This window comes from Syngnathus acus, chromosome 3, assembly GCF_901709675.1.
Source record: "Syngnathus acus chromosome 3, fSynAcu1.2, whole genome shotgun sequence".
Taxonomy (NCBI): Eukaryota; Metazoa; Chordata; class Actinopteri; order Syngnathiformes; family Syngnathidae; genus Syngnathus; species Syngnathus acus.
The window spans coordinates 13,104,522-13,115,996 of record NC_051089.1 but is presented as its reverse complement, the minus strand read 5'-3'; the positions used below and the strand labels follow the sequence as shown (position 1 = coordinate 13,115,996).

At 39.0% G+C, this 11,475-nt stretch overlaps 1 protein-coding gene across 1 annotated transcript; it reads left to right on the top strand.

Moving 5' to 3' along the window:
• The first annotated feature begins 295 nt into the window (after positions 1-295).
• Positions 296-11,139, top strand: lingo1b (leucine rich repeat and Ig domain containing 1b). Its single transcript, XM_037248426.1, has 2 exons — positions 296-589; positions 7,490-11,139. The coding sequence occupies exons 1-2, from the start codon at positions 578-580 to the stop codon at positions 9,347-9,349; spliced, it is 1,872 nt and encodes a 623-aa protein (XP_037104321.1). The 5' UTR covers positions 296-577; the 3' UTR covers positions 9,350-11,139.
• Positions 11,140-11,475: the final 336 nt, after the last annotated feature.

Sequence of the window (11,475 nt, the reverse complement as noted above, 5' to 3'; positions counted from 1 at the left end):
TCTTGGCTGGCATAATCTGTCACCTTCTTATCTCTATCTCGTATTGTATACTTGCGCCTCTCACCCTACTACCAATGTGACTTTCTCGCTCCGAACAAACAAACTGCATTTCCATTTACGATCGAAAAATCCCTAAACGAAAAGGAAGACCACCAGTGATGTTGCTGCCAGGGCAATGAGAGGACAGCTCTCTCCGTTTCTTTTCAACTCCCTTCATGTGTCCTCTCATTCTTCCAGGGCACTGCAGCTCCTCCTTCCACCTCTCTCATCCCCCCCCCCCCCCCCTTTCCTCCTCTTGGTCTCTGCTAGGTGCAGCATGCATGTGAGCGTGTGAGGCAGCAGAGCCGCCTGTGTGTTTACATATCAGCCTATCAGTGCTGCTGGATTTAGCGCATCTGTAGAGGACGAAGGCATTTTGCGGATGCCCCAATTGACAAGGGAATTTCATTGCTCCATACATCCACTATTAGCTTTGAAATCTGCGCCCGTCTTGTTTGCTGCATCTCTGTCTCCATGCTTTTGGAGGCATTTTGAATTTCCTTGGCAACATGGAGCTGCTTGAATTAGAATTCTCTGCATGACAGTCCTGGTAAGTACTCTGTCTCTATGGTGGGCTTTAAGCTCCGAGGTATTGGATCAGATTTATTATGGTGCAGTCAGTGGTGGTGCCATGTGAGCAAATTGATCTCAGGAATAAAATTAGTAGGTAGCAGCAGAAATGGAAGGAGGGAGGAGGACGGTCCACAGAGGAGGGTTACATGTCTCATTTGTGCTTTGTCATCCAAATGGATTTCATTAGTTTTGTACTATATGCAACATGCAGAATGCACACTTGTGTGGTCTGAGAGTAGCTCTTCAAATAATGGTTTTAATTACTATAATTAAAATATGTATATACAACAATACGTAAAGTAGCAGCCTGCATTTTTGTTTGGTTTATTTTAATACTCACAATGAAGGTGTAAAGCTGAGCACTGCCTGTTTTTTCCCCTTCACTGACTTGTACAAGGAAGGTTGTTGATGCCTACTAAGCTGCCGTCTCCTTAAAATTCGTGTTCCTTCAAACGCCAGTAAACTCTGCCAGAATCACACCGTATTTATTCAGTGCTACCTTTTGCTGTTGGGTGATTTGCTTCAGGTTATATCAATGGGTGGCGGTGCAGGTAGGGAGCTTTGGTTTATGGGAAAGGGGAAAGACTTTGATGATTTATACAGGCCAAACGAATGATCTCTCCAATTTTAAATCCTACTGCACATCATATTTGCATAAGTATTACTGTGGCTGCAACACTTCATCAAAGAGGCAGCTACTCTCATTTTTTAACATTGCATAATCAGCCCATGCAGACCTGACAGTCTTGGAGTCAAGCATCTGCTTTGCTCGTGTCAAAGTTAAGTTCTTGCTATGGCGTTAATTGTGATGACTGGTTTGAATATTTCTTCTCCAGTCAGTATACACGCCTGCTGCTCATTATGATCTCAGTGATTGGTTATGAACAAAATCGGTGGTGTCTGTCAATCAATCAATCAATCAATCAATCAATCAATCAATCAATCAATCAATCAATCACTTTGAGCCCTGAATGCAAATGGTTGGCATGAGACTGAGGCTTGCAATATTATTCCATTATACTATATTTGACACAACACAACTCTGTAATAAAACATGGTGAAATCAAATGCTCTAGATATGAGATATGACACGTAAATGCTAATGAATCACATTCCTTTGTAAATAATGTTTAAAGTGCTCAAATGAAATGTATTACATTTGATACTTTTCTTTATGAGTGGATTCACTTTTGAAACTTGATGCTCCTTGATGTTAATCTCTTTTCTTGAGCAAGGAAGTGCAAACATAATTTATTCATTCATTCTCCAAAACAAAATAGAGAATTGGGGGGGGGGGAAAAAGAAAATTTCCAAGACAAACAAAACCAAACGCAACAATTGTGTGTGCGTGTGTGTGTTTTCTTTAACTTGTTTGTCTTCTTTTGCTTGTTCAACGCTAATGCAGTCTAATGCAGTCCAGAAGACTCTGAACAATAGTTTGGTTTCTTTTAGTAGGATCAAAAATATATATATAATTATAGATAGCAGTTATTCAGATTCTCCGGGGCCATTTGTGAAAACTACAAATAGAGATAAGTTACATTTCCATGCATTTTAAATTATTTTTCAAATAAGTTGGAGTTGCAGAATCGCCTACACCTAAGTTGCACAAACAGATTTATTATAATTTTCTGACTGCTTTGAATGATCCTTCTTGAATACTTTGTATGCATCTTATTCATTGCTACTCGAAAGGCATAGAGCCAGTATAGAGAAATGCTGCAGATGGAAGCCCCCCTAGGAACACATGTATTATTGAATGCAATCACCCATTAATTTATGCCCTAATACGTTTTGAGGATCCCACTTAGCCTCCTCATATCACCCTTGGCTCCATAAAGGAGAACACCCTGGATTGCATCCTAAGATTATGTTACCTTTAGACATCCTGAAAGGAGAACGTGTCTGAAGAAGTGACTGCAAGGCACACTAGGCCCTATTTTGGTGCCCAGTGCAAGATGAGCTCAAAGTTTTCTTTCTAGTATTTTTTGCAGACGGAGGTTTGCGCTGTTGTGGGAGTGAACACATGTTTTTTGGTAATTAAAGTGGCTAGGCTCATTCCCTTTAAATTCACATGCCAGTAGAGCACAGAATCTTTATGACTGCTGCATCCTCCGCCTCAATCAAATTCACCAAACTTATTTTACAGTACCTGTGTCACAACTCAGAGCTGCGCAGGGATAAAGTGGAGTCTACTTTCCATCACCAAATTGTCAGGACCGCCAGGAAAATGTCTTTAGTCTGCCAGAACGTACAGTGCAAGCACAACCTGCCAAATGCCAAATCTTGGTAAAATAGACTTCCCCCGGCGTGAAAATGAAGATGTGTCGGTTTTTACGCCTAATATGTGCTATCGACCAAAACAGAGCCCGCTGTGTGGGCTGTGTTGAAATGGTGAGGTGACCATGAAGGGAAATTGCCACAGGCTACTCAAATGTGTATTTAATGAAAGTAATAATGAATGAAAATCAAACTACTGCCGCTGCTCTGTGCCATCCTTCTATTCACAATATATGAATGTTAAAGGTCAGTACAAGGAAAGGTTTCACTATGTGCCATATTAAGATTTATTTGAATATTGCACATGTGCACTGACCTGCCACATTTCCTGTTATTTTCTGTCTACATCCACACGTGTGGTTGTTACATACTGTGATTCTGAATGTCTGGCACTACTGCCCTAGTTTCCATCAGTGGAATGATTAATAATTACTGTTTTGCATTTCCATATTCCCAAATCTAGACTGGGCCAACAAGTAATTACAGCTGGACTCTTGATACCACGATTCTTAACACCAAATCTGATGTACAGTAATGTCTCTCAAAATCCACTATTTTGTACATTCTCTTCATAAGACAAATAAATCAAAGGGCAACCACTATGTCCTTGTGCTTTCTGTAAAGGTGAGTAAGGTTATCTGAGTAATAACTTACAAAAGAATTACTGTACATGCTTTGGCAATGAACTAAAAATAGAGCTGAGAGAGGACTGCTCTACAACATAGACCAAGCTTTAAAGTATATGAACATTTTGTGACGCATCTGTTAATTTCAAACTATTTGATGCTGAACTAAGATAAGGGTGTAGCCCTTATCTCCAATTCCGATCTTAGATTTAGGCCTCGTTCGATTAATGGATTTAAACTTTTGAAGTTCTCGTTGTCCGATCCACAGCTTTGCCGTCGTTTTATCTTGCTGTTGTTTACCGTCCACCTGGGGCTTACTCTGGTTTTCTGAATGAATTTTCAGAATTCGTGGCTGACCTAGTAACAAATCCGGATAATATACTAATTATGGGGGATTTCAATATCCACATAAATTTACTGTCAGAGCCACTTAGTCTGGCGTTTCAGACAATGATTGATACGTAATGTAATGTATGGTCCTTTATACACGCATGTAGCTGTCGCATTAAAAAAGGAGACGTTTGCTGCTACAATAGTCATTCACCACATTATCAATGTATAAAGTGTATTCCTGATTAGTTTAATGTTATCCTCATTGAAAAAAAAGTTGTGATTTTATTTGAAAAATAAGGACATTTCTAAGTGACTCCAAATTTTTGAACGGTAGTGAAGATATGAACATACATATACTACAAACAACCATCCATACAAAAATGGACAATTTAGAGTCTTTGATTGATTTTGACATGCATGTTGTTTACATGCAATGTAGGATTAACGATGGATGAAAGGCCCAGGCTGAGACACAAACCCAGTTCCAAATGAAAGGGAGAGAAGCTTACTCGCCCACCATCCTGCCTAGTAGTACTGTATTGTATGGCAAATAAAACTTTGCATTGTAAAAGTGAAAATATTGTTGATTATAACTGTGAAGTGTTTACAGCTGCATGTACAGGTTTCAATCTCTTATTTCAGTCAGGTTGAAGCCCATCTAGCTCACTGACCTCCACCATATTCAACCATGGGCAGCACAAAAGCTTCTGGCATGGAGCAATCCACTCTTTGGTTGTCCACAGTGAAGGAAAATCGTAGTCAGAATTTTATTGGATTTGGTTAAAAGATATGAACAATTATCCGCATCCTGAAAAAAACCTCCATTATTGAGCACTTTTAAAAGAAGTGTGTTGTGTTTTTATATGCATTTGGTTTCACAATTTACCATGTGCAGACATCCTAATAACCTGCGGTAAATATGTTATATCACACCCTTCCATTCTCCCTGTCACTTCTCATTTTGCCTGCACTCCCTCATCATGGTTACACACAACAGTGACATTTGCATTTGCTTTTCAGACGTAGGGCCAAGTCACACATTCGCACATGCACCCAGTGTAAAAATCGGCACATCTTCTATTTCATGCTGAGGCAAGTCTGGTTTACAATGTTTGCGAATTTGGCAGACCACGTTGTGGATGATTAGAAATGGCTACACCACAATGGCCAACTGTAAGTGAAGATTTTCTTCCAGTTCCTTTTGAATGTACTTTTGAAGCGTCAGTTTTGTGGATAGACTCCAGCAAGTGCTTCCACCATGTAGACCCTGCTTTCTCTCTTGGGCTGAATTTAAAGGAAATAAGGGGAGTCGGGAGCAAACAAACCATCTCGGTTCCCTCCAACAACAGCGCACCTTGTCTCCCTAAAATAACAAAGAAAACTCCCACCATGTGCGAGATTGAACAAAAGTTGGGCCAATGGTATTTAAAATTAATCTCACATTTGATAAAACATCTTACGCAGGCTAAATGAATCTCTTTGCATGTACCCCCTAGAATTTGCTAAATGAACTGCATGGCAGTTTAGAAATTTATTTGGCAGACACAATCATGGGTGCTCCTGGTTAAGTAGAGCAGCTTGAAATTTTTGCATGAGCAATCCATTTTGCACATATAAAGCTTAAGTAAGTCGGGAATGGGCTCACTGAAGACGTTAATTTTTCCATGACAGTGAATTTGAGTGACCAGTCTAGGGCTACCCTAAAAAGGCCAAGCATTAACATGAACGTATTTTGGTGCAAGAGCTATTAAAATTGAATTCAATTTGTGGAGGTTTGAGGCTCTAAACTGTAGTAAGGATGGGTCACACTTGGGCTGGACAACAGTCACTTATTTGAGTTGAGTAGCAGTAATTAAACATCAGAAGATTTCTTTGATTTCGCATCTAGCTTTGTTAACATGGATGTGGTGAATAATCATGACATTCAGTCCAAGTGCTCTGCTGATACGAGTTACAGTTGCAGAAAAGGAGGATTTGGGGTGAGAATAAGCGATGATACAATACAATTACAAATATAGATATTACGTATTCTCCTATCTGATATTTAATTTTATTTTCTTGATATGCGGGTCAAACTATGTTTTTTTGTTTTTTTAAGTATTAGTTAAACACAAAACTGCAGTGAAACATATCACAGTAAATAGTCAGCAACATTCCTGAAAACATAAGTACTGTAATGCTGGCTTTATACTGGTTTACAATACATTGCAAAGTTTGCAAAAATCTTGGAGCATTGAGAGAAAAGGCCAGATTTTTGGCAATGTGATTGTACAGTAGATGTGAACTAAGAAGCCAATGACAGAAACTAATGCAAACAGTCACAGCATGAAAAGGTTCTGCTATTGTTCTTCCCTGTACACCCATTTCAAAGGAAGAGAAAATAAATACGAATATATTGAGGCAAATAATGACAACAAACATTGATTTTCTCTCTCACCAAGTAGAAAAAAATATAGGTTTATGAAGAACTCAGTCATATTTGTGAGGGTTTATTTGTCGATTGCCTTTTTCTGAGGTGTGGCTCAAGGTCAAAACAAAATGCTGTTATTGTGAGGTATGTGCTGTAAGGCCAGATTACACAGATAGCTCTTCCTTCCTTACGACAGTCTGCATCATAAATCATGCATGTGCACTGGTAAGAAAATCACCACAGCATTTGCATTCATTTGCTTTAGATTAGCAAAGGCAGGAGGGATTGTCATACGCATTCATATTTTGGTCTTGACACAGAAAAATTATAACGTGTCAATGAGATAAACATGTCACTGACTGCATTGGCTCAGTGCTATTATTTCTAATTATCTAAGGCCTTATTTGTTTAAATTGGAGCTCACTGTGTTTAGTGAAATGATGGCTTTTTGTTGCTATTACCTTTTGTCAGTTAATTTAAAAGCGATGTTAAACTGGCATTTTAAAAACGGGTTTGGCTGTATTTTTTCATTCTTTAAACAGTGTCCCATACACACTAAATGTTAATGTCGTGCATATACAAATCCAAAAGTCAAAGGCAGGTTGAGCAAATGGCAGGCCCTATGTCTCTTGCACAATGATCATTTTTGGTATAAAAATATCAATTTAACTTGTTTCATTTTCCAGATACAATTTGCTTCACCAAGTGCTTTTCTATTCCTAATGTGATGCCTTGAAATAGTGTGCCGCACAGATGTAACAGCGACTAAAAAAACAGACTGAGCATGAAGTAGCTCTTGTGAAGCGAACTGAGATACCTCTCAGTGAAAATGAAATTCTTAATCCACTGTACTCATTATTTTAGCTGCTGGCAGAACTATATATTATAGAATAGAACATTATATTCCTCCCTGTTCAGAATCCTTTTCAAAGCAGTTCCTAGGTGGCGTAATAAAATGCCTCCGACATGCTTTTGTCAAAATACACAAAGGATCAAAATTAAAAGAATAGTCAACATGTAATTTTAACACTGCTAATCAGTTTGATACAAATAAAATTACGATTTGAATAATGAGTGGAGTAATCAATAGAATAATCGATTCTAAAAATATTCCATATTGGCAATCCTAGTACGCATGTATAATGCATGTGACTCAAGGCATGTGCAATATTTATTCTGGGTATATTTCACTTCCACCACTCAACTCTCTTTTGCTATACCTCCATAGGTTCACAATAGGATGGTCTCTGCTGAGGCAGGGGGGCACAGCTACTTGGTGGCGTGCTGGCAGCCCATCCTAGTCCTGATGCTGGGAACCGTCCTGTCTGGTTCAACCACGGGCTGCCCTTCCCGATGTGACTGCAATGCCCAAGAGCGATCGGTCGTATGCCATCGAAGACGATTGGCTACTTTCCCCGAAGGCATCCCCACTGAAACAAAGCTCCTAGACCTGAGCAAGAATCGGCTAAAACTTCTGGGGCCAGAGGAATTCATCAACTACCCCCAACTGGAGGAGCTCCAACTGAATGAAAACATTATTTCGTCCATCGACCCTGGAGCTTTTAGCAACCTCATGAATCTACGGAATCTCGGGTTGCGAAACAACCAGCTGAAGCTCATTCAGCTTGGTGTGTTCACAGGCCTTAGCAACCTAACCCAGCTGGATATTAGTGAGAACAAAATTGTCATTCTGCTGGACTACATGTTTCAGGAGCTCTACAACTTGAGGGTTCTGGAAGTGGGTGACAATGACCTCGTTTTTATCTCACCACGATCGTTTCATGGCCTCAGCAATCTTGAAACCCTCAACATTGAGGGTTACAAGCTGTCCTCGGTGCCCACTGATGCCCTGAGCCATCTGCACAACCTGCTGTCACTTCGATTACGGTATCTGAACGTCACTGCCATTAGAGATTACTCGTTTAAGCGGCTGTATAGACTGCGGGTACTAGAAATATCACAGATGCCTTCCCTGGATACCATGACCCCGAAATGCTTGTTTGGAATCAACCTAACATCTTTGGCAATCACAAATTGTAATCTTACTGCCATCCCTTACCAAGCTATCAGTCACTTGAGATATTTACGCTTTCTAAACCTGTCTTTCAATCCCATTGTTACTGTTGAAGGGAACCAACTTCACAATCTACAAAAGCTCCAGGCTTTTCATTTAGCCGGTGGCAGATTAATTGTCATTGAACCTTACTCTTTTAGAGGACTAAATCATCTGCACATTCTTAATGTTTCTAGTAATAGATTAAGCACCTTGGAGGAATCCGTCTTCCACTCAGTGGGTAATTTGGAAACCCTGGCTTTGCATGACAACCCTTTGGCCTGCGACTGTCGCTTGCTCTGGGTTTTCCGCCGGCGGTGGAGGTTAAACTTTAATAGACAGCAGCCCATCTGTGCGTCACCTGGTGTGGTGCAGGGAAGGGAGTTTAAGGACTTCCCAGATATTCTACCTTCTGATTATTTCATCTGCCAGAAATCTAAGATTGTGGATAACAAGATTCAAGAGAGTCATGTGGATGAAGGAACTACGGTCAGTTTTACTTGCCAAGCTGAGGGTGAGCCAGTTCCGGTCATCATGTGGCTTTCTCCGAAGAAAGAATACATCACCACCAAAACTTTGGGGTCAAGACTTTCGGTGTCTGATGATGGCAGACTTGAGGTTCGGTATGCCCAGATCCAAGACAACGGGACCTACTTGTGCATTGCAAGCAATGCAGCAGGCAATGACACCAAAGTTGCTCATCTTTTTGTTCATAGCTACTCTCCTAATTGGCCTCATCAACCAAACAAGACATTTGCCTTTATTTCTAACCAACCCAGCGATGAAGGTGCAAATGTGACCCGGACCACAGTTCCATTTCCATTTGATGTAAAGACACTCATCATTGCGACCACGATGGGGTTCATCTCGTTCCTTGGCGTTGTACTTTTTTGTCTTGTAATACTATTTCTCTGGAGCCGCGGGAAAGACAACACCAAACCAAGTATAGAGGTTGAGTATGTGCCACGCAAAGAAGATACAGAGGAGGCTAGTCCACCTGAGACACCCGTACAATTCAATATGAAAATCATGTGAACCATAAAAATACCATAGACTTATGAACTCCAGTTGCGATACACACTATCTTTGCTTCAAATGTGTACTTGAGTAATAGCAATTACACAGTTGCAAAAGCATCTTGACCATATGTACTTTTCCCTCCTTTTTTACAAAAAGCCTTGAAGAGAAAAAATTGCATAAATGTAAACATTGTACTGGCAAGACTCTAGTCTGTTAACATGCACACATACCGACCGCTAAATTGAATGACTGCTTCCGAGCAAATTACGGTATTTGGCAATAAGAAACACAAGTGATACAAGTCTCCACACAAATTAAAGAAATGAATACTTTCAGATTACATCCAGATAAAATGTCATTGGTGATATAGGAATGCTGTTTTTATTAGCACAAACTTAGCGAAGACTCATTCAGATTTATAAAGCACAAAGTACCGACTAAACTCCATTGTTGTATGCTTAAATATTCCTCCTTTCCCATGGCAAGTAGCAATGACTGCAACACCATAGATTTATTATTTCATTAAGCTAGTATATTGCATTTATAAATTCTTAATTTGAGTTTAAGGCCATGGCATTTTAAAGATTGGATGTAATATTTCAAATATGTCATTTTATGTCAGATTGAAGAAATACACATCTTTTCATACTTTTGTTGACAGGGCCATACGTATCACTCAGCTTTGGCCGTCCAACAACCAAGTGTTTTTGTTTATTAATAACTTTTGAACAGGTAACTGAAGATAAATCTGGAGACAAGCTAAATGTTTGACTGTTACTCAATATTGATAGGTGTGACATTTAGTCTCTCTTCATGGTAAAGGGAGATAGGGAGACATACAATTGTCATTTTTCTTAATCTGGTTACATTACGCTATAATAAAAAGTGTGCATGTTAACACACTAAAAAGAACAAAAGGTTATTATGTGATCTTTTCTGACAACAAAAAATAGATATTTTGACATGTTCTGAATGTTGAATGTTTTTTGTCCCCCCCCTAAATATTTTTTTCTTATTTGCATTGCTTTTCATGGATGGGATTTAAGCAAAATATATAACTTCAAGAGAAAATTATGTATTCAAGAAATACATTTGCTGTACCCTTTTCAAAAGAAAAAGCAAGTATATTGTTTATTGAGTATGTAAGAGTTGTTCAAAATGCCGCAATTGAGTAGTAAAATATATATATAACCCATTTGAAAGAATTATAATTTTGTAATATAGTTATATTGGAAATAATAGCTGTGTTTTTCAAAAAGTGAGTAAATCTTGAATCCTTACAGTTGCAATTATTTTGAAATGCAAAAACATTGAGAAAACTACACATAACATGAAAAAATGTATAAAATGTGTTTTTCCTTTGCAGTACACTGTGTTTCAAGTTATTACAGAGTACACAGTAGATACACATCGAGAGGGATCCTTGCATCTTCAAAGTCATGATTTTTGAGCCCCCCCCTAAAGAAAACAGATTATCATTATAAATGAAAAATGGTTCCCAAAGGGTTGAATAATCAAAATTGAGGAGTGACAAATGTTATCCAGGTTTCCATACAACAGTAAGGGTATGACTCATGTTAAACAAAAGGAAAAAAAATGGGGATGTTTCTGCATACGTTGAATTAATTAAAACTACAGAAATGTCCAGTGACGTGCAAAAGGAATGAAAACACTGAACATCTAAAAAAACATCCATGTACTGTACACTTCAGAGGACAAACACGTTTGTTTCGATAAAGGCATAGGTTGGAAAGTTTCTGTTAGGCAAATGTATCTTATTAAGAGAGCAGCTGTTAAAAAAAAAACACTTTTAAGCAAAAAGCAGGAGTTCGAAGTAGCTGGTGTCTCTGGAGTGCCCTAAACCTCACATTGCAAGATCCTCTGAAATCTTTTAGTCATGCATATTTAATCATGCGTATTTTGTCCACTCCTACCCAATCTCACACGATGAAAGGTTTGCAATAGGTTCAGAAATACATTACATTATAATTATGTTTCAAATGCTTTAATTCACTGATGAATGCCATTTTATGGTACTTCAGATTGTCCAGATGGATGGAACATCGGCAAGGAGGTGATGCAGTGAGGTTGTGAGTTCCTGGAATAATGGGCCCGATGGGGTGCCTAAAAGGGTCAAAATG